Raw genomic sequence first — 25,095 nt, forward strand, 5'->3', positions numbered from 1 at the left:
GTGATCCACCCGTCTCGGCCTCCCAAAGTGCTGGGATTACAGGCTTGAGCCACCTCGCCCGGCCGAGAAAATTTTCTCTCTTAAGCTACCTGTATAGTTTTAGGAAACTGCTAATTAGCAATTTAGTAAAGTATATTTTGTGAACCAAGGTGAAGCATCTGCTTTTTCTCCCTATTTCATCCCTCTAAAATTCAAAAACTATTCATGGGGACTTTTTTTCTCCTTGAAAATATGTTTATTTACTAAGTTCAATAAGAATTTGCTCTCTCTTTGTAACAGGATGTAATTGGAAACACTGGTTATATTACCAAGACTTTGACTGTCATATCACATTAGAAAATGTGCACAGAATTGCCTGGCTTCAAGGATTCCCAGTCTTACAGTGAGTGAGTAAAAAATGCCACTTCCTGGCAAGCCCAAGAACCTAAAGATTGTAGATATTAAATAAAATCTTAAGTCGACCTTGGTTTGACTTCCTAGACTCAAGAAGTTTTAAAATCTGAGATACCTATGTGATCAACATAGAGAGAAAAGGTTATGTTTCTTAAAAAAAAAAAAAAAACCTGTAATGCACCTGTTATTAGTTTGTAGCTTTACGCATCGTATTTGAGTTTTTATAATCAACTTGTAGCCTAGACTAGATTCTAAATTCTTCTAGGATCCCCAAATCCAACTTTCTTTTATAAAATTACTAAAAAGGGGAACTACTCTGTTCCTGAAGCCTTATACATTGAAGCTGGATGAATTTTAAGGAACAAACCTTGTACCTGATGTGTGGACAACACAGAAGGGTCAACAAACCACTAAATGCCATAATCAGAGACAGTCAAACTACAAAGCAGAATAAAAAGTCAACAGTTTCATGGTGGAAACAGTTTTTTCGAAGATATTAGAACAAGACTCCACATCATAATGAGACTCTTACTCCTCTTAATGCCTACCATTTTCACTTGATAATGGTATAACTGAAATTTCACAATCAGTAGCTACTGCTGGTAAGTTGACGGAACCTGACCTAAAAGATTCTTTAGTCCATCTAGTGGGCAACTTGGGCAATATCCCTCATATAATTGTAGCTCACTCTGCTTTATTTCAACTCAGTCATATGATACTAGATGATAAAACTGATCTGTATCTATTGGTTACATAAGGAAATGTCTGTGTTACTGCTAATACCACAAGCTGTACCTGAATAAATTCCTCTGGGAAAGCTGAGACCTACATAAACCAAATAAGAAAAGAGGCCACATAGTTAGAAGTCTCATGTAACTCCCTGTGGTCATCTGATTTACTCAGTAGGTTCCCTTTAAGCCGAGGTTCACAGCTCAAAAGCACTATACAAACTAGGATTGCCATATTACTATACATTTTACTTTGTATCTTCTTTTGTAAACTTTGTACTTGTTGCCCATCAAATTTCTGCAGTGGCCAAGTGCGGTGGCTCACGTCTGTAACGCCAGCACTTTGGGAGGCCGAGGCAGGTGGATCACCTGAGGTCAGGAGTTTGAGATCAGCCTGGCCAACATGGTGAAACCCCGCCTCTACTAAAAATACAAAAATTAGTAAGGCATGGTGGTGCAAGCCTGTAATCCCAGCTACTCAAGAGGCTGAGACAGGAGACTTGCTTGAACCTGGGAGGCAGGGGTTGCAGTAAGCCAAGATTGTGCCATTGCACTCCAGCCTAAGCGACAGAGTGAAACTCTGTCTCAAAAAACAATTTCTACAGAAGTACAACTCCTAACAGAACAACGCTGGCCCAAGCACTTTGCAATGATAGCCAACACCTATGGAACAGACAAAATTAAACTTAACAACGGACTCTAGGTAGACTTAGCCACTCCCTTCAAACCTCCCTTGTGGCTAAAAGGGTTCTGACACTGACTCCTAGCCACCATTCACTCCCTTCAACAAGTGACCAGACAACAACCCAGGACAGGTCCGTTCTGGCACCAAGGGACAATAAAAACCTAAATACAGGATGACTGATGAGCAATGCTTTTGGAGAAAAATCTTGATTAAAAGGGGAAAAAGTAAAAGTTGTCAGAATCAAAATGGAGTCACGTGTTAAAAATCCTGACAAACAGAGCCAAGAAAGGCCACGAAGGCTCCTCACGCATAATGCCTGATAAAACGAACTATTACAAAAGACAGAAAAAAAACATAACCTTGTGTAAAGGCTAATGCAATCTTACACAAAAAAATACCTCCATGAGGACATCTGCCCAGCAACTGCCTGTCCAGCTCTGAACCGAAACAGATCCTTGTAGTGAAGAATAATTATCTCAAAACAATTATGTAATTCACTTCATTCTTCCTTTAAAAACCTTGTCTTCCTTTACCTCCCTGAAGATGCAGAGTTTACTACAGCATGTGCTTTCCCATTGCAATGCCCATTCTCAAACAGGTATCGTTTTCTTTTAGAGTCCCTCTCTCTGTTATTTCAGTTGAGAGAGTATATATCCTGAATAAGATATAAAAAATAGTATGCATACTAAATAGAAAATTACCTTGATACTTCCCTGAGATAAACAGTCTGCATGGCTTTCTTCAAATGAGGTTCAATATTTCTCCACAGTTTGCGAGTATCACGTTCACTTGCTATCCCAAAGGGAAGAAAATTTCAGTAATTTATACCTTATAAAAACCTTTCTCAAAATAAATATTAATGAGTAAAATTACACAGTTACCTTCTCCTTTAACCACAGGTTCACAATATTTAGGAAAATTAAGTACTGCCTGTAAGTAAAGAAAAAAAAAAGGGAAGAGAAAAGCACTGATCGATCACAATTAGACATTTATTTTTCAAGTAAAATCTGTATTAATATTCAAGAAATTTTACTTAAACACATTTGCTCAAGTCAAATGTAATTATATGTAGTGGCATGCACCTGTAATCCCAGTTACTCAGGCTGAGGCAGGGGGATCACTTGAGCCCAGGAGATCAAGACTGTAGTGTGCTGTGACTGCACCTGTAAACAGCCATTGCACTCCAGCCTGGACAACATGGCAAGACCCTGATTCTTTCTTAAAAAAAAATGTAATTGTAGCTTATTACTATAACAAAACAGCAAAAATACCAATAATGATAGCACAACACAAAATATTCTTTAATTGGCTAAATTCTGCCTCTGTATACAAAATTAGGAGAATGGAGTGTCTCACCAAAAATACACTTCTTTGGTATATTTTGATACGGCTAATCAGAAGGGTTGCAAGCACAAGAATAGCCCTGAAAAGCTGCTTTTTGTGAGGGAGATTTGCATCTGTAGAGGAAATAAGAAAACAGCAGATGCAAGCAGGCTTTCTCTGATCATCTCCCACCTTGGATCTAGGAAAGACTAACTCTCAAGAAAGAGATTTGAGGGTCTGACACCTTTGAAGGTCTGACAGAGAAACTTAGCACAGGCTACCATCTATTCTTTCTGGAAGTTGCTACCTATGAGGTTTCATTTGCACAACAAGAGTGCCTTCCCTAACCATGTCTTTCCTCCTCTCCCTCCAATAACCTGTTATGCCATGCTCCAAGCCCATTTTCTGCAGCCTCAGGATGGTATAAAAATTTGAATCAGTTGGCCCCCCTTTCTACTCCCCACCTTTTGAGTCTCATATTTTGTGCAAGGCTCCTGTGCCCATATGCATATTAATAAATTTGTATGCAACAGCTAATGTATGCAGGACTTCATACCTAGGTGAGGGGTTGATAGGTGCAGCAAACCACCATGGCACACATTTTACCTATGTAACAAACCTGCACGTCCTGCACATGTATCCTGGAACTCAATATAAAATTAAATTAAAATTAAAAAATAAATTTGTATGCCTTTTTTCCCATGAATCTATTATTAGTTTGTTTTATAGATTCAAATTACCAAAACTGCAGGGTAAAAATATGAACTTCCCTACAGTAACAAAGCATAATTTGTACTTTTAGGTTATATTTATGTCATACAGAACCATAAAACATATAATGAAAAACCTCAAGCCCAAATAATTAACTGTTATTTTCTAACGTCTGAACATTCTCATCAATTAAACATCATCGAGTTTCGTATGACTCAAAGTATTTGGATTGGTGGCACTACCTGAGATTGTTATAAATCTAAGTTCTTGGCATCATCTCAGGCCTACCAAATCAGAATCTCTGAGGATGAGACCCAGGAATCTATGTTTAACGATCTCTCTAGAAATTCTATGTATTCTAAAGTTTGAGGAGTACTAATTAACTAATTAGAACTACTTATTAGTTTTCTATGAATCAACATTGGAATTCTACTGAACAGTAGTTTAAGCAAACTGGTTAAAAACATACTGCTTCTATTTAAAAAAAAAAAAATATATATATATATATATGTTTGTTCCTAAGTATTTCGTATCAAAATAATTCAATGAGGCATAGAAAAAAGATATATATAAATGTGTAACTATATAAGTAGATAACAGAAAACTACGAACCAAATCATTAATTTCTTCCTATTCTACTGCATAAAAAACAATTATTTAAAGTAGAAAAATCTTCCAAATTTGGTTAATATTAAGTGTAGAGAAGAAGAATCAAGAAGACATTATTCGCTTCAGCCAAACTTCCTTACCGTCATTTTAGATTTTCAGATCTAAGCATAGTTTAATAACACCAAAGTGTCATAATGTTAACAGCTACTGGTACACAATTTGGCTTATCAAAATAAACAACTGACCCTTGAACAACATAGGTTTGAACTGTGAAGGTCCACTTGTCCACAGATTTTTTTTTTTCAACCAAGTGCAGATCACAAACACAGATCAAAAACATAGTATTCAGGGAATGCAAAACCCATGTGTATGGAGGGCTAACTTTTGTATACTCAGGTTCTGCAGAGTTGATTGCAGGGTTTGAGTGTGCTCAGATTTTGATATACATGGGACTGGTCCTGGAACCAATCCCCCAAGTATACTAAGGGGCAACTGTATTGATTTTCTTTTTGGTTGAAACACTAAAACACTAAAATATGTTTAAGAATTTATGAATAACAGTTAAAAAGGCAGTATCATAAGGTTTGTTAGAGAAAACAAACCTAAATGAGTATCAAAGTAGTACTTTATTTTCTCCTATCTTAAGCTACCTATAGAACTAGCCTCTAGGAAATACAGAAATATCAGTTCATAAAGCATCTTTCTAGAAAAGATCCCTGAAAAGAATATTTTTCAGGCGATTTAATAAACTTTCAAGAAATATGCCACTTACAAACTTTGAGACAAACACAAACAACACTATATATCTGAAGAAAAAAGGAAAATGAGTATCTTTATTTTTCTGTGTTCTATATATAGAGAAAACTAAGAACACTGTGCTATTTTTCTCTAATGTTTAAGGATCCTTTTCTGTATTTATTATTACCAATAGTAGTATAAGACTTAAACCATACTTCACATTTATGAATATGATTTTTAAGAAAGCTGTAACCTTACCCTAAATAAAATCATTCCTCAGTGAAACCCAAAGAACTTTTAAAAATACTATATTTAAATATATATTTCTCTCTTTACATTTTATTTTCCCATAGATATTTTCCCTAAATTTTTTCTTCTTATACTTTATAATCTACTTTGAAATGGCTGCCAGCACAGATTCCCACAGGATTCGAGTGCTAAACAGTGGTAACTGCAAGTTACTTTCCAGTAAAGACAGAGGAGGATTATTTGCTCCTAAGTCCATCTCACCCAGGTGCGTTTTCCTGACCCTCTCCTCTCTGTCTCTTGTGTTACCATTTCCCTCAGAAGCCAGGGATTCCAAGACATCCAACCTCTAGAGGAATGTCAGTGATAAACTGGAACTGGAAAAACAGTTTTGTTTTTTCCTAACTGAGATGTCGTCTGAAATCTACATGCAAATCAGAGGAGCCCTGAAATCTGAAACTTTCAAAAACATACTAAATGTGAGCGTAATTTTAAATAGTTGCCTTCTATGTTCTGTCTCAAACACACACTGAAACTAAGTAACACTTTTCAGGGCAGAAAGAGAAAAAGAACAAAGTGAAGAAAATGTGCTAAGAGACATAGAATCTGTTACTTTGAAAGTGACTGTTTTCCAGCCTCAGATATATTACTATTTTCTGTTAAATGGAGCTAAGATCTTAATTATTAATTAAGGATTTCTAAAAGGGAAACTAGAAATTCTTGTCTCCTTCCTTTCCCATCCCCACAATTAAACAAAAAAGGTCAAAGAAAAATTCAACATCAACATTTTCCAAACTGTCTATGATATATAAACAGCTATTCTAATTGCTGAAAAAAAAAATTAAAAAGAACCATCTATACAAAGATTACCAGCTCAGGGTCAGTGGTTAATGAAAGACCTGCAATGAAAGCTTCCGACCATACTCAAATCCATCTAGATTCTAGACCTCAATCACTGCATACATAAAACTTGAACAAAATCTGTTACAAAATATTAACAGAGTTGTAAAACTGCTCAAATTTTTACATCTCTTTTCTGTTATTCCTCATTTTGATTTTAATGGAGTTCTGCATTTTCTGTAATTAGAGAAAAAACAAGGAAGAGTGAGAAGATCTGAGAATGACATTTTTCTGATCACAAACATCTACCTTCTTACGGTATGTTAGCCTCAAGAGGCCATATGCAAATTTCCAGAATAAAATTTCAGTTTCTAACCTATCTCACACCATTTCTACATGGAAAACATTGAAAGATATATATACACATATATTTATACACACACACACACATATATATATACAAGCAAAATATTCATTTACCAGATGTCTGAGCTCTTTCAAATCTCGACAAACAGTGTAGAAAACTCCAAGAAGAATGTTAATGTAGGCAGCATAGAAATCAGCTGAATACTCTGGAGGATGATCATGGGACAGGATCTTTTGAAGGTTGCCTGTTCACAGGACACAAAATAACTTGTAATAATTAACACAGTACCCTAATCATATCTTCAAGCATTTTATAACAAAGGTATTAAAAAAAAACCCAAACCCAGCAATAATCAAGGAATAATAAAACTATTACAAGATTAGAATAGAAAAGTGTGATTTGTGATATAATAAAAAATATGTATTTGATCTTCACCCCGGTTCCTGGCACAGAGCTTCTAAAAGCCCTCATAATTTCCTGAATGAGAAGGATAAGAGGAGTATCTTTTGTTACTCCTAAGAAGCCCTTTTAAAACATACCTCGATTTATACTAATGAGGTGTTTCTTGATGGGTGATATGGTTTGGCTCTGTGTCCCCACCCACATCTCATTTGAAATTTTCAATGTTGGAGGAGGGGCCTGGTAGGAGGTGACTGACTCATGGAGCAGACTTCCCCCTCGCTGTTCTTGAGATACAGTTCTCATGAGATCTGGTTGTTTCAAAGTGTGCAGCAATTCTCCCCTCAGGCTCTCTCTCCTGCTGACTCTGTGAAGATGTGTTTGCTTCCCTTTCACCTTCCAACATGACTGCAAGTTTCCTGAGGCCTCCCCAGAAGCAGAAGCCTGTACAGTGCACAGACTGTGAGTGTATTAAAGCTCTTTTCTTTATAAATTTATAAATTACCCAGTCTCAGGTATGTTTATAGCAGTGTGAGAATGGACTAATACAGTGGGCCCCTAGATAGCTTCAGGATGGGGACTGGTTGTCAGAGGAACCAACCAAGTGATTAGAGGCCTGTATTCTCACATACACTGCTGTGAAGAAATACCCATGACTGGGTAATTTATAAAGAAAAGAGGTTTAATTGACTCACAGTTCTGCATGGCTAGGGAGGCCTCAGGAAACTTATAATCATGGTGGAAGGCACTCTTAACAGTGCAGTAGGAGAGAGAATGAGTGCCAGCAGGGGAAATGCCAGACACTTATACAACCAACAGCGCTCGTGAGAACTCAGCGTCTTGAGAACAGCATGGAGGAACCGCCCCCATGATTCTATTACCTTCCACCAGGTCCCTCCATGACATGTGGGGATTATGGGATTATAATTCAAGATGAGATCTGGGTGGGGACACAAAGCCAAACCATATCAAGGCCCCACCTCCTGTCCTTGGGAAAAGGAGAAGGGCTAAAGATCGAATCCACGACCAATGACCAACGATTTAATCAAATCATGACTATATAATGGCACCTCCATAAAAAATCCTAAATGATGAGGTTCTGAGAGTTTCCAGGATAGTAAATATATCCGCATGCTGAGAGGGTAGCACACCCCAGCCCCACAGGGACAGAAGCTCCTAGGCGTGGGACCCCACTGGTCCTTATCCTGTGTACCTGTTCATCTGGCTGTTCATTTGTATCCTTTACAATAAACGGAGTAAGTAAAGTTGTTTTGAGTTTGGTGAGCCATTCTAGCAAATTATCAAACCTGAGGAGGGGGTCATGTGAAACCCCAATTTATAACCAGTTTTCAGGAGTACAGGTAGAAACCTGGGACTTAGACTGGTGTCTGAAGTGCTAATATTCTTGTAGGACTAAGTCCTTAACTTGTGAGGTCTGCACTAACTTCTGGTAGTTAGTGTCAGAAGTGAATTGAATTTTAGGACACCCACTTGATATCTAGAGAACTGAAGAATTTGTTGTTGGGTGAACAAAAATACCCCACACATTTGGTGTCAGAAGTGTTTTGAGTAAAAATAATTCTGAAAATGTAATTGAAATTTTGAAACTGACTGTAAAAAAAATTATTAAATATTAAGACAAATAGAAAACAACGACAGCTAAAGAAAATCTCAAGAACCTTATGACTGGCAAAATCAGTAACAAGGGAAAAAATACTGTAGATTCTAGTTTTTCTTCCTATTAAGTAAATCAACTAGGAAAAAAAAGGGTATAGTACATAAACTGCCAACAAACTAGAAAATGCTCATGTTTTGTAAAATGAAAATAATTAATTTTTTTATAATAATCATCACCTGATCCTAGTCCTTACTTTGTTATTCCCCCTTTTATAAAACATGTTTTCTCCCTACAACTTTGATATCTTTACTCTACTTCTGTTATATCTCAGGCTCTTTATAAAATATCACGTTAAGAGTCCTAACCTTATACTTAACCCTGCTGGAAATAATCATATTTTAGAAACACAGTAAAATTTAAAGAGAAACAACCATATATTATTCAAAATTTCCCAGTCATAATACAGGAATCAATTAGACATTCATTCCTTATCGTAAGATCCTCTGACTTCTTGGTGCAATGGTCTCCTTAGACTTCTTAGTTAAGAGCTCTTTGCGTATGACTAGAACTTTAAACCTAGTTCAGAAGGCTCAAGTTTTTTGCAAAAATTACAGGTAAAAACTCTTCCAGGATATTCTAATCATGTCAATTTCCTTTTGTTTAAGGTTCCCAGTAAGTTAGTATTTTTAGTAAGGCCATTTACCATTGATTTTAATCACTTTTGCGCCTGCGAATCAATTAGACACAGGTACAAGATCAAAAAATATATATAAACGATCTGAAAATTTATAAACAGAAGTTTAGAAATAGCTCTATTAAGGAATATTTAAACACAGAAGTTGACAAAAAAAACTTCAAAGCCTAGTTTTATACTTAGAATATTATCCTGAATGGATACTAGATGAGACACTGTTACTGAATTTGCTTTTTTATTTCAAAACTGCTAAAAAAATAAAAATAAAAGCCAAAACTTCCCTTTGGAGTCTATGTACTTTTACATTCTAACAGCAAACTTTAAATATAATGTCACTAAGTTTTTTTAACTAGGCATGGGGAAATAGCTAATATATTGAAAATTTCTAAAAGGTACCAAAAAACTTAGAAACAAAGATATCTACCTATAAAACCTACCAAATAACTGGATGGATGTAAGAAAAGAGAGATGGAGGGAAGAGATAAATGATCACAGAGATGAACAAGCGGGGAAAACCAACAACAACAACAAAAAAAAACACAAGAAAAAACTTCTATAAATGAATGGGTAAGAAAATTTGGAAAACAGTTGAGTCTCCAGCTCAGATTGCACTTCTAAGTACCCCTTGAACATCTCTATCTGGGTGTTCCTTATACGTAGCCCTCTGTATCCCATAAGAAAGTTGATTAGACGTTATCACTGGCCCATTTCAGCCCTGATGAAAGTCTTATAAGAATCGGAATCCTCACTGTGTTGCTGTAAAAGTAACCTAGCAACTTGTTTATAGACTGTAGACAAAACTCTGAGTATAACTCTATAATAAGCAAGTCATGCCAGCTCTAACAGTCTAGGACTATTCAAATTCATGGAAAAAAAAAATCCCATCTATATCAGAAAGCTGAAAACAGCATATCATTGGGTAGTAAATAAAGGGTAGGAGAAACCCACTGGTTGGTCTCCTTGGGTCTTAAAATTTCACTATCCAAGTATAGGCTAATGTGCAAAGAAAAGCCACTCCTAAGTTGCAGAGAAACTTCTGCTTCCAGTTGTGAGGGAGTAGGAGCATCCAGAAATACCCTCCTCTAATAATCAATTAAAAACTGGACACACTATAGAAAACAACTATTTTCAAATATCAAACAAATGGCAGTAACGGACCGTAATACCTTAGAAAAGGTAAACAAATAAGGTGAGTCCTACCATCAGCCAAGCTTTCTAACAAGAGCTAATTTTAAGACTGTGGTGCAAGGAGACTTCCAAAAGGAGCTCATTTATCCTAATGCGTTGAGGAGACAGAGACCAGAGCCGAGAGAGCTGAGATAGCTATAATTTGCAGGGCAGCGTATCTCAGGCGAGGAAGCTGTGCCAAAAAAGAGCTCCAGAAATCTGTACAGGGGTTCCCCTCAAGTCTTAGCTTAATACCAATCTGTGTATGCATAGGGTAAAACCCTATAAAGCCATGCAAGAACAACTTTTAGGGAAAAAACAATCATTGGAGAGCTATATGTCAATTCCCAGAATTCACACAGGGCTGTGAATTTTTCACGTTGCCACTAGTCAGAAGGCAGAGACCATGCTAAACACACAGGGCATTCAGTAGAGATTCCAGAAAAACTATGTCTTAGAAGTAGAGCTAAAATTAGCCCTGGTATAATGGCTACTCTGGATCATCTCTCCAAAAAAAGTTTAAAAATAGCCTTAAAAGAGTCAACTGTATCTGTAAGTAATTAAATATGCTAATGAGAAAAAAGTCCAAAACACAATAAAAAACACAATGTCTATAATTCAATAAAAAACTACTAGACACATGAAGAAGCATAACGGATACCCAAGATGGAGAAAAATTAGTTGGAGGGAATAAACCCGAAACAAAAGAGGTAATTGAATTAGTAAACAAGAAAATTAAAACAACTGTTATAAATATGCTCATATGCTCAAGGATATAAAAGAAAACAAAAGCATAATGAGATCAGTAATGAAAATTCTACAGGATGAGATTGGCTGCCCACTAGACACTTGTAAAAAAAAAAAAAAAAAAGCCAGTGAACTGAAAGACATACAAAAAAAAAACCCAAATAAAACACACACACACACACACACACACACACACACACACACACAAAGATTTAAAATTTAAATAAACAGACTTTCAGTAGGACAATATAAAGTGCTCTAACATAATGCAATTATGCAATTACAATGCAATTCCACACAAAAAAGATAGAGAAGAAAAGGTGAGTGGGCAGACAAAATATCTGAAGAAATACTGTCCGAAATTTTTCCAAAGCTGATGAAACTATACACCCACAGACTTAAGAACTCAACAAATCCCCAGCAGGATAAACAATAAAAGTTATTTTCTTTCTTGTCCTGTTATTTTTTTAAAACCAAAATAATAATATTTAACATCTGAGGTTTATAATAATAGTTGAGGTTTATAATATAGTATTACACGGTTTATAATAAATATAGATTACTTCAGTAAGACAACAGCAGTACAAATGTTCTTAAGTAGGAAACTGTAATCACTGAAATTTCAGATTGTTATCAGAACATAATTTAATCTATCCAAACTAACACAATAACTAAACCAAAAACCTAATCAAGTACATTATAATCTCTCTAAAGAAAAAATATCCATCACCAAAAGATGAGTAGTCTGCATGAGGTAAAGACCAGAAAACAAGACTTCCAAACTGGGCTCCTAGCCATAACTGCTAAGAGGACAGCTGTCCTTAAAATCAGACACCATATTCCTGAAAATGACATGTTTCAAGTTATTGTGACAGGATAACACTAACCACTTAGATAATCTCTTTGCCCTGGTTCCACACTTAACCATAATTTCAACTTATCTATTAACGTTCCCCTTCTGAATGGCTTTTTGTCTGACTACAGTGTTTCTGCTTTAAAAAAAAAAAAAACTGAATATGAAAAAGGCCCTAAAATTTAATAATCAGAATTTAACTTGGCTCCATTATTATACACTTTGCAAAAATCTATTATCCTATACTCACTAAAATTACTAAGACCATTTTATTTACTTTTGTCCTCAAACCCTCTATCTATGCTGCTTTGTATCTTTACTTTTTAAATTTTTAAATCTATAAATTTAAATTATAGAATTTTAAAAATTTAATTCTATAATTACTTACATTATTAATTCAACTTGACTGAAATGTATAAAATCTACTTTTTAAATAATTTTCTTAAATTCTAAATAGTTTTTCAGTACTTAAAGTGGGTCATAAAAAAACTGAACTATGAAGAACAGTGCTGACATAGGTACAGAATTTTTTTTTTTTTAAATAAAATCCTTTATCACTTTTCCTCCTACCCTTTATTTTGGGATTTTTATGGATGAGAAATCAATGACATTAAGGACTCCATCTATTTTGGGTTGCTGTTAAAAAAAAAAACTCAGCTAATTAGCTAAGACAGAAGGTGTTATTTGACTGCTGTTCTGGTGAAAACAGACAAAAATGTGTTAATCTTAATGTATGTTTACAGCTGATTAGTTCAGAGGGATAGTGTTAATGAGGCCAAGGTCATGGAATGCTATTTTTTTTATAGACTGTTAACCATCTTACACTTCAGAGTTATAATCTCTGAATCCCAAGTATCATCTCTGTATGACAGCCCAGTATTAATCCACAAAGCTATTCAGCAACACAAAAAGCTACTGTGTTCTTTCAAAGACCAAAAGCATCAGGATCTATGAAATTTAAGATTAAATGCAGTCCCCAAGAAAATAAGAAACACAAGGGCTAGTAATTGGTATCATATGAGTTACAGTAAAGAAAATGAGATTTATAAAATCAAAAGATGTAAGCGCAACATGGTATTTAACCCAAGTATACAGTAAATGAAGATTTCAACACACTCTTAATATGCTTTACAAGTCTAGTCTGATTATTCGTACAGATGTCATAATTACACTACATATACATCTTAATGTACTGACTAAAAAAATGAAGATACATTAGCACAAATACGAGAGTTGCTCATCCAAAAAAAATTAGTAATTATACAATAATCTCTCACAGTTCCAAAGTAAATTTTATAAGTGCAGAAATACAAACATCTTATTTGAGATTGGCAGCAAATCTTAACAGTTTAATACTTTGATATTCCCATTTGATATTCAAATACTTTATCAAAGTATTTCCATTTGAATATGCTAGTTTGATCTTTCAAACAACAAAAACTATTCTCCTGCATAACATTTGCCAAAACAATGTTTTAAGGTTTACCTATGCTGTAATCAGGGAAATACAAGACAAATGGCTCAAAGCATCCAGTATTTGGACGAAACTTTTCCCAAACAATTTCACTGAGAAAGAGAACAGTCACGTTTCTGTCAGCCTGTAAAAGAAAGAAATAAAAGTAATTTTGTATTTAAAAATCTTAATCAGAGCAGTATTTCCATTTGGATTTTTCTTTCAAATAAATCCCCCAAAGTTCTAACCTATAACAAATTATTTGCATATTAATAAACCTTATTTAGAAAACCTAATCAAGGAGTTCATCCATTTGCAAACTGTCACACACCCAAGCTGGAGTGCAGTGGCATAATCACAGCTCACTGTGGCCTCAACCTCCCAGGCATAAGTGATCCTCCTATATCTCTCAAGTAGCTGGGACATGTGCCACCATACCTGACTAAATTCTGTATCTTTTGTAAAGACAGGGTCTCTGTATGTTACCCAGGCTGGTCTTGAACTCTTGGACTCAAGTGATCTTCCTGACTCAGCCTCTCAAAGTGCTGAAATTACAGGCATTAGCCATCACATTGGGTCTAATTTTTTTAAGAATCTCTGAATTTATTTCTATAGCGGTAAAATAACATGCCCTAATCACAATCCTGATAACAAATTACTGAATTGTTTTTGCTATAAAAATGATTACCTAAAAGCATTTTATAAAATCAGTTTAAATACATTGAGAGGCTAAAAAGAGGATATTTATCGAGCTGTAAGATTTTAAGTTGGTAATGTTCTTATCTATTCATCTGATAAGTACTTTCAGTATATATGATATTCATCATATTTTAAACTTCCTTTTACTTAATTACTTAATATAAAAAAATGAGAAATGCTTTTGCCAGATTTCTCTTAAATGAAATACATTTTTAAAAATCAAGCATGGTTCCAGAAATGTCAAAACAATTCTCTTTCCCAGTTCAGCTGAGATTACTCTAAATCTTTTAATTTTCTTCAAACAATTTCTATAATTGAAACTAAAAAATGGTCAAAAGTCCTAATTGTTGTAAAGGGATGTATGACCACCATTACTAGGCATAAGGAGGAAAAAATAGGGTGATCTATACTGGAAAGGCAAGAAGACAATAATGCACTCTGGATACCAGATGGTGAGTTCTAGAGCAAAGCAATAGGAAATAGTGGATGCATATGCAAAAACCCGCAAATACAAATGAAACAAACAAATAAAAGGAAAGGAAATAGGAGACATCTAATCAAAGAAAACAGGTCTTGAGTCTCAGTAATAAAATGTCAAGAGTTAATGAAACCAAGAAAAGCAAGACTGTGTGAGGTTAACTTCCAGAATAGGCCACCAATAGCTACGCTTATTATCCTGTCCTCTCTATACCTCCCCTCCCTCAACTATTACTAAAAGTAAACTTCAGGAGTCGGCCTTGGGCACACAATGATTTCAGTGGCCTCTCTAAACTTCTAGCAGATTCTCAAATTTGAATAATGTATTTAACTTTGAAAGGCAGATATGCTTTAAGCACTTCTTCCCAAGTATTTACTTTATTATAATATTACTTAATACTTTAACACATACAAACATAAAATTAGGTAGGTATAAACTGCTTATGCTCAAAGCACTTATAAAATTATAAAACCAAAATAAATTTATAAATACAAACCATAAAACCAATAAAATTTAAATTAATATTAACTGAATATATTGAACAGTACTGTTTCGCTCAAACTAAATCTTTATTCCCTTTGTGAATACAGTGAATATGGTTCCACCTGGAAACAACCACAGCTATTTCTCTCACCAATCTTCCTTATTCAAACGATTACAAAACCCTGTTTTATCTGTGATATTATTTGGCTTTCACCTGACACAAATGCCTAGTAAGTCCACCCCTGTTCTTTTCTTATTGGGCCATGACAATCACAGCAGTATTAATTAGTAACCCTTCACTTAATGTTGTTGATAGGTTCTAAGAAACTGACTTTAAGCGCAACATATAATGAAACCAATTTTTTCCTCAACAATGTTATAATGAAATGATGCTGAAGGTAAGGAAGAACCTGTTGTAGGCTGTTTCACTTAAAGTGGCAGTTTCCAAGAATCTCCTGAGATGTTAAGTGAGGACTTATTGTACTTTGTGAAGCCAACACAAGAGTAAACTGAAATACAAAAGTAAACTCTGACACTGAGGTTATAAGATAGAAATCCAGATGAGCCAGAATAGCCACGCTATTCTTATTTTAGATTATCCTTATTTTGAAATGCAAAGAAAATTTTAAAATCCTTGAGATTTTAAAGTCTGGCCCTCTGCTATTTATTCTAGCAACATCTAAAAACTTTTAATAGAAAGCAGTAGCTTCATAATTAGAGAGGAAAAGCTAAAATAATTGAAGAATAAATGCTATGAAATCACTAACTGATTTTACTATGAAAAAAATACTGAGCTTTACTGATAAGAGAAATGCAAACTACAATTATATTAAAATACTAATTCTCACCTATCAAATAGCAAAATGAAAAAATTTTACAACACAATCCATTGATTAAGTTGTGGGGAAAAAGCACTCTCTCACATTACTTACCAATTCTTGTAATCTAAGAAATCCAGGCAAAAGATTTGCTTCCATATCTCTTAGATACTCTGCTTTATCTAGAACCTTTAAAAAAAAAAAAAGAAGAAGAAGAAATGCATTTACAAAGCCTTTACAAAATGACATGATTTGATTATGTTCCCCAAAGTTCATGTGTTGGAACTTAATCCCCAGTGCGGCAGTATTGGGAAGTGGAGCTGCATAAAAGACGATTAAGTCATGAGGGCTCTGTTCTCATCAATGAATTAATATTGTTATCAAAGGAATGGCTTTGTTATAAAAGGGACTTCTGCCACCTCTTGCTCTCACCCTTGTCCTCTCTTGTAATTCTACCATTCATCATGAGAGGAGGCAGCAAGAAGGACCTTGCCAGATGCGGGGACCTCAACCTTTGACTTCCTAACCTCCAGAACTGTGAGAAATAAATGTCTTTTCTTTATAAATTACCCAGCACAATTGGCTTTGAAATGTGAAACCGACATGGGATTTGGGAGGGGCCAAGGGTGGAATGGTGTGGTCAGGCTTTGTGTCCCCATCCAAATCTCATCTTAAATTGTAATCTCCATAATCCCCATGTGTCAAGGGAGAGACCAGGTGGAGGTAAATGAATCATGGGGGTGGTTCCCCCATACTGTTCTTGTGATAGTGAGTTATCATGAGATCTGACGATTTTATGAGGAGCTTCTCCTTCCTCCCACTTGGTGAAGCAGATGCCTTGCTTCCCCTTTGCTTTCTGCTGATTATAAGTTTCCTGAGGCCTCCCCAGCCATCCTGAACTGTAAGCCAATTAACCTCTTTCCTTTATAAACTATCCAGTCTTGGTTAGTTCTTATCTAATTCCAAAGATGATCATTTTAACATGTCTTCAGAGTAATCAGGCATATTTGTTGCTCTAAGGTCTTCACTACCTTCTGTCCACTCCCTAAGAAATTAAATAAAGTGCTTTAGTATAGTTTTCTAGACCTTCCATGATCTGCCCCAACCTATCTTCCAGTCTTCTTTTTCTCCCTTCATACTTTATAACCCACTAAAACTAGACTATTTGGTATTCTCTGGTCTCCATTTTCAGCTGCATGCCTTTACTTATATAATTCTATCTGAAAATCCTCTACTTCAATTTTTTCCTAGAATACTCTGATTCATTTAGGTCTGTCTCAAATGCTAATACCTCATGAAGCTCTATTGGATACACACAGTCAATACTTTGCATCTGGTGACAATCACTTATCACATCCTACATGTAGTCACATGTATGTGTCATACCTTTTCTATTAAATGAAGCTTCCCTTGGATAAGGAATACGTTTAACACATTTCTGTATACAAAAGCATCTGGCACAGAGCACTGTACATAATGAGACTCAAAACAAATATATGAAAATTGATCTAATAAATTATTGGTTTTCAACATAAGAGATGATCTAATCAAATGAAATTACTTACAATATATACAGTCTGATCCTTGAGATTTTCAGCTGCGGTTACTTGTTTAAACAAGCGAACAAAATCATTAAATGTTTCACAGGTTATTTCAGTAGAACATCCATCCTCTGAAGAACTAAGATGATTCAATTTGTTTAAAATTTGTTCCAAAAGCAGCCTCAAGGTAAAGCATTCAACGCAATTCACAAAGACATGTGGGAGCTGAAAACGAAAACCAAAACACTATAAGGAAAAAAGAAAACACACAGACACAATAATGGCTCTGCTGATATACTCCATTTGCCTTTCTAAATCTACATCCCACCAACCCCACCCCATGCCCCAAGAGCCTGACAGCTACAGAATTACATCACCCAGACTCTCTTACTTTCTGGCTGTGGATGGAGAAGCCAATAGAAAGAACCAGCAGGAGACTAAGGGAGAATGGTGGGACAGATGTTTGGATATTGATTTCCTTGACTCCCACCATGACCCCTCAGCGGCCCTAGCTTGGCAGTGGATACTCTTTTACCAAAGATCAAGTTGGACAGCCCCTCTTCTAAGGTTACACCTCTTGTAGTGTTCCAGTAACAGCTCCTTTCTATGGTCCCTTCAGGCCTAGAGGTGGTAAAGGCCCTGGGATACCATCATCCCTTAGTGATTCCCATAAAATGTCCTCAACCTTTATAAAATTGTCCCTTCATTAAACTCTCTTCAATTATTTCTTTCAGCTTGCCATTTCTTTCTTATGGAAATTCAAAGCAAACTTGTACTTTCCTATAAAGAATTCTTATAAAGAAATCAGCCAGGAATGGTGGCTCATGTCTGTAATGCCAAGGCTTTGAGGTCAAGAGTTCAAGACCAGCCTGGGCAATATAGCGAGACTCTGTCTTCGTTTTAAAAAAAAAAAGAAATCTAAGTATATTTGAATGTTAAAATTCTTAATAGGAATTTCACACTTGTAACTTTAATATAATATCCTTGAATAAACTTAAGTCAAAAAAAAAAAAAAGAATTTTAAGAGTTAGAAACCATAGCAATCCTCCTATAAGGACTGTAAGCACTAGCTCTTTACTAGGCATACTGCTCCCGCCTGTAATCTCAGTGCTTTAGGAGGGGTGGGAGGATCACTTGATCCCAGGAGTTCAAGATCAGCCTGGGAAACACAGTGAGACTCCGTCTTTAAAAAATAAAAAAAATTAGACAGGCCTGGTGGAGTACGTCTGTAAGTCCCAGCTACTTGGGAGGCTGAAGTGGGAGTATCACTTGAGCCCAGGAATTCACGGCTGCAATGAGCTGTGATCATACCACTGTACTCCAACCTGGGCAATAGAGCAAGACTCCATTTCAAAAAACAAACAAACAAACAACTAGCCCTTCATTTAAAAAACTATCAAAATATCAAAATGAGATAACTCCAGAAGTAATAAGGACACAAACGAGATTTGCTCACAAATACAGTCTATCCTCAGAATAAGATCACAAAAGCAGATTCATTCTGAGAAAGACAACTTGTGGCATTTGGCACAAATAATGGAATTTGTAACTATTTTTAGTGATTTTATAAACTTGTATCCAATAAGGAAGCTTTTCGTTCTCTGAATAACAGTGTCACTAAAGCCACATTAAACTTACTTGGGGACAGTTTCACCAGCATTTGCTAACTCACTTCACTCTCACTTCTTTACGAACAACAGTCCACAATATCTCTGTTATGAATAGTGTCTCGCTTACAGCATTTGTGCTATCCATGACCTTTAAAGGCAGCATATTCTAAGTGCCTGTCTGAGTCCCTGTATCAGAAGTAGTAACAATAATCATATACTACACTGATTAAGTAGCAGCAGAAACTACAATGTGATAAAAAAAAAAAAAAATGGAATGCAGCCCTTAAATATAAAACTTCCTTATTGGGTTTTATTGCTTTTATTCAACACATATTTTGGGGGCACTTCATTCAACAGGTTCTAAAATGCAAATGCCTGGACCAAGACCTTGTACACTCAGATTCTGAAGTCTAGTATACAGCCCAGGCATATGTGCTTTTAAAATGCACAGCTGATCTTTGGGATCAAAAGCTGAAATCCACAAGTTAATAAGCTAAAATCCACAAGTTAATATGTGCCAAGTAGTGTGCTTAGTGCTGGGGATAATTTCAAGAAACTCACAATCTAAAGCCAGGGAAACACAAACACAAAATCATAGCTGAGAGGGCTAAATATTATGACAGAATTAAGCACAAGGTGCTAAGGCTGCAAAACAGGGGAGCATCTGATACAGCCTAGAGGATCAGGAAAGACTTTGTAGAATATAAGTAGAAGAAAACCTGGCAAAATAAATAAGCATCTGCCAAGTAACAGGAAGAGCAAGTACAGGAAACCCATTCCAAGTAGGGGAGCAGCATGTGCCATGGCTTGAAAGTAAGAGAGCAGGAACTATACACAGTTCAGTATGCCATCCTAAACACACATCCTTAGAGCTAGAGGACAGGGTTAGCAAGCCAAAGCCTGTGGGCTAGCCACCTGTTTTTGTACACACTGTTGCTTTGAAACACAGTCATGCCCATTCACACAGAGAATGCCCATGGGTGCTTTCACAATACAGCAGAGTCAAGTAGGTGAGACAGAAACTACATGGTCCACAAGTACAAAATGTTACTTATCTGCCCCTTAAGAAAAAGACTGCCCATCTCTGGTTTAGGATATGAAAGGGAGTATGGCAATACTCATCAATAATAGCAGCTAACCTTTATTGAGTGCTTACTACGCACTATGTACTACAGAAAGCACTTTCCATGTACTAACATTTAATTCTCTTAATCCCAGATGTTGTCACTATGAGCCAACTTTGCAGATGGAGAAAGCACTAACTGGTGAATCCAAAAAGGAACAAGAGTCTGCCAGACTCTACAGCCCACTTAACCACTGTGTTATAAAAGATAAATTCAGCTCAGGAAAGGTCTTATACATTGGGCAAATTACTTGAACACTGTCCTGAAGATCTTAAGATTTGCAAGGCCTGGCTGCTGGGTGAAGACTGCAAATAAGAGGCTTACAGAAATACGTGGAAAAAAACAATGGTAAATGTAAATCCTAGCAGCAATGGCTAGGATTAAGGTAGATGGAGAAATGATTTTAAGAATGTGAAGCAACAGATCAAGTTTATTGATGTGATTTACTAAATGAGGGAAGATGAGGAAACAGTTAAGAAAGTGTAAGTTTGGACAACTGTGTCAATTACAGTAGCTCACTCATGGAGAAAGATAATATGGGAAGAAGAGCAATGTGAAGGTGGTATGTTCAATTTTGTATTTGTGGAGATTCACAATCTTCAGTACCAATATTATACATTAAAGAATGGCAAAGAAATACTTAATATTTTTATTCTTACCTCTAAAGTTTTCAACAACGTTTGTGTTACATAGGTCTTTCCACTGGCAGTATGTCCATAAATAAAAATGGATGGAAAGCTAAAATGATGTCTCTAAGGGGAGAAAAGACAAAGACAAATATGAGGCTGCACATGCAAAATAGAAAATAAACACTTATCAACTTGTGAGAAAGTTGTATGTGGAAAAGTAAAATATTCAATCCAAATTCCTAACAGTGAGCATATTGTGGATGAATCAACACACTTTGAACTTACTTGAATTCAACTCTAAGCACTTTCTTTGTTATGAAATTAAAATTTCTGTAACATATTTGGCATATTTTATTATGTACTATATATTTATATTTTTTATTATTGTACAGGTTTACATATACAAACTTGTATTTTCAACTTTATAGGACATTTAAGAGATTTTTCAAGGATAATTTTGTTCATACTCCATTTTTACATTACTCCTTCTTAAAGACTCTTATCTCCTGGGATGCCACAACTTCACTGTACATTTTAATGCTATGAAATTAAGTACATATAATCAAAAGATTAAAAGGGATTTCAAGGGTCCTCATTCTTAGGAAAACTTACAGACTACTTCTGAACTATGCACACTCACTAATGCTGGCACAAATGCATACATTAGATCACATAAAACACTAATAAAATCTGCATAGCATTTATTTTAAAATACATACATGCAAGATCTTTCTGCAGTACATTAAGTTAGCAGCTAGATAAAAGTAAACATTGTCAATGGTCTCTCTGGTCTAGTTAATACTACAAATACTTATACTTCATTACTTAAATGAACACTTTCATTAGATACCTACTAAATGCTGAAAACCAAGGGGTACTGAAAAGTACAAATATCAGTAAAAGACATTATCTACTTTGGAGGAAATTACAGTCTACATTTTTAAATAATTATAGGAAAATTGGATCACATTTTAAAAATAATTATAGGAAAACTGAATTACATTTTAAAAATAATTACAGGAAAACTGGATTTTTAAAAATAATACTATTTTTTTTTTTTGAGATGGAGTCTCACTCTGTCATCCAGGCTGGAGTGCAATGGCGCGATCTCGGCTCACTTCAATCTCTGCCTCCTGGGTTTGAGTGATTCTCCTGCCTCAACCTCCTGAGTAGCTGGGATTACAGGTGCGTGCCACCAGGCCCAGCTAATTTTTGTATTTTTAGTTACAATGGGGTTTCACCATTTTGGTCAGGCTGGTCTCGAACTCCTGACATGGTGATCCACCTGCCTTGGCCTCCCAAAGTGCTGGGATTACAGGTGTGAGCCACTGTGCCCCGGCCTATTTTTCAATAATACATTTTTTAAAAAAATAATTATAAGACAATGGGATTATGCAATTTCCATGAGGAAGCTGAGTCTCAATTATCATCGATTACAGCAACAGTCACAAACATCTATTACATTCTAGTCACTAAGTTAAACATTTCCTTTTACAAGACAAATCAGGAACTCAGATTTACACAGGAAAAAGACTCTAAATGGCATACAGCTATGGCAAAAGCAGCTCAACTGCTAAAAATAAACTAAAAATCTACTGGAAATGAATAGGTAATGTAATACATGAACCCTTTTCTAAAGTTTATATGTAACAATCATATAAATTAACTGGCTCAAAAATTCTGTCTCAGCAGGGTGTGGTGGCTCACGCCTGTGATCCCTACACTTTGGGAGGGCAAGGCAGGCAGATCACTTGAGTTTAGGAGTTCGCCTGGGAAACAGTGAAACTCCATCTCTATGAAAAATACAAAAATAGCCAGGCTTGGTGGCACACACCTGTGGTTCCAGCTACTCGGAGGCTGAGGTGGGAGGATTGCTTGAGCCTGGGAGGCAGAGGCTGCAGTGAGCCAAGATCATGCCACTTCAGCCTGGGAAAGAGAGCCAAACTCTGTCTCAAAAAACAAAAGCAAAAAATTCTGTCTCAAGAATTAAATGCATGTTGCTGAGTATCTCTGCTATCCATTACATGTTGTTGTTGCCTAATAATACCTTATAACATCTTTCTTATTGTGACCTAGAATTATATTGAACTGTTCCACTGTTATTTAACCTTTCACCTTTATAAATCTCGCTAACGTAAACTGCAATAAGCTAGTGCCTGCCACAGAAAAGGTGCTCAGTAAATATTTATTTATTGAACAAATAAATGAGTCTTCTTAAAAACATGAACCAATTTTTTATATTTCTTTCCTATTAGTTCTTTGTATTTCCCACATGCACAGCACCTTGCAGAACTGATAATAAAATATTGTTAAACATAATTTTCATTAAGAGCAAAAGTCAAAAACCCTTCTGTGATCCACCACTAAGTCAATACTACTCATCCCTATTTGCCAATTGTTCTTTTTCAGCAGGAGCATTTCTGGTTGGAGTGATCTGCGTTCCAGAGATGAAATGCAGAGAACATAATCAAGAAAATGCTCCAGTAATAATATAACTATAATTGAAAGCATTATAAATAGAAAATTAATTGAAGATGCAGTTGTTGACCTCTAACTTCCCTAAATAATGCGCCCCTTTAGACAAGGGGAGTACTTTTCCACTAATGCTTCACAGGCCACCTCAAACTGCCATGCAGTATTTCTAGTTGGATGAAAGTACTGTCACGTGTTCAAAGATGGACCACATATACAACAGTGGTCTCATAAGATTATAATATCCTATTTTTGCTGTACCTTTTCTATGTTTAGATACGTTTAGATGCAGACATCACTGTGTTACAACTGCCTACGGTATTCAGTAGAGTTGCACCGCTGTAGAGGTTTATAGCGTAGGAGGAATAGGCTACACCATACAGCCTAGGTGTATAGCAGGCTACACCATCTAGGTTTGTGTAAATACACTTTATGATATTCACAGGGATTAAATTGCCTAACGATGCATTTCTCAGGACGTATCCCCCTCATTAAGTGACAGCAACACATGACTGTAGTTAAAAAAGCAAACCAGAAGATGGGGATATAGTATGACCCTATATTCTCATTCACTTTCTTCACAGGTAAGATCCAAGTTTGATTAATTCCAATTCTGATTAATGAGTCTGAATCAAAAAGTACATCAAAGACCACCAGAAAATAGTCAAAAATAGGTTAAATTTTGAATTGGTGAATGCTACCCTCTGTCTATTGAAAGGACTCCCTATGTAACTATGTTCATCCAGAGAAGACAAACTCTTCTCTAGGGCATCCTGTGAACTATCAGTTAAGGAGAAAAGTTTACACTAGACCTCTTCGGGACTGTTACAATTCTGGAAAAGCCAGTGAATTTTTAAACCTGAAGCACTGCTTTGCCCCTTAGTGGCCTCGAAAGCAACCACCTCTCTACACTTGACTCACTCCAACTACCGCACAGAAACGTGTGAACTTATATTTGAATAAACAACACTCTGCAAACACATCTGTTACATAAATGTCATTGGGCTGGGGTAAGATAAGCAACTTCTAGGAGCTAATGTGGGCAAACTTCTCAAAAGTGTGGCGTGTGTCAAACACGTCTTAGGCAACGTTCTGTAGTGCAGGCCGGTCCTTCTTAGACAGTCTCCTCTTCAATAATCGGAAGAGACTGTGGGTGAAGGTGCAGTACAGAACCACAACACCCCTATTTAACGTAAAAACGGCCTTTTGGCCCTCAATCCAAACACGAAAAAAAAAAAAAATTGGAACAGGTCGTAAGACTACCGAAACGTCTGTCTCCAGGATCTGGAAGACAGTTGAACTACAATACCTCTCCAAACAAGGACTGCAAGGTGGACACTTGAGACTCGCGACAAAGCACCACGTTTTCCAAGTGGGGCATTCTGGCCGGCACCCCGCAGTGGCCAGTGCAGCCAGCCCACAGGTCCCTAGCACAAGCGGGACCCTTTCCCGGGTCTGGCAGCCCGCTCTCCCGCCGGAAACCGGACCCGCAGCGTCGTGGGAGGAGCCGGTGCTGCCCCGCTGCGGAGTGACGACAGCGCGTACGCCGAGCGTCGCCGCCGCTCTAGTCTCACGGCCTGGGAAAGAGAGCCAAACTCTGTCTCAAAAAACAAAAGCAAAAAATTCTGTCTCAAGAATTAAATGCATGTTGCTGAGTATCTCTGCTATCC

The 25,095-nt window shown here is 36.3% G+C and overlaps 1 protein-coding gene across 1 annotated transcript in view; it reads right to left on the reverse strand.

Annotated features, from left to right (window-relative positions):
- Positions 1-24,942, reverse strand: part of ORC5 (origin recognition complex, subunit 5) — a 68,649-nt gene extending 43,707 nt beyond the window's left edge. Inside the window, exons 1-8 of the mRNA XM_011976413.1 lie at positions 24,735-24,942; positions 20,984-21,076; positions 17,615-17,815; positions 16,164-16,238; positions 13,605-13,716; positions 6,754-6,884; positions 2,688-2,736; positions 2,508-2,598 (exon numbers count right to left, since the gene is read on the reverse strand). Of these exons, the coding sequence (XP_011831803.1) occupies positions 2,508-2,598; positions 2,688-2,736; positions 6,754-6,884; positions 13,605-13,716; positions 16,164-16,238; positions 17,615-17,815; positions 20,984-21,076; positions 24,735-24,806 (824 nt within the window). The 5' untranslated portion in view covers positions 24,807-24,942. The remainder of the gene's footprint in view (positions 1-2,507; positions 2,599-2,687; positions 2,737-6,753; positions 6,885-13,604; positions 13,717-16,163; positions 16,239-17,614; positions 17,816-20,983; positions 21,077-24,734) is intronic.
- Positions 24,943-25,095: the final 153 nt, after the last annotated feature.

This window comes from Mandrillus leucophaeus, unplaced genomic scaffold (genome assembly GCF_000951045.1).
Source record: "Mandrillus leucophaeus isolate KB7577 unplaced genomic scaffold, Mleu.le_1.0 Scaffold1654, whole genome shotgun sequence".
In the NCBI taxonomy this organism is placed as follows: domain Eukaryota; kingdom Metazoa; phylum Chordata; class Mammalia; order Primates; family Cercopithecidae; genus Mandrillus; species Mandrillus leucophaeus.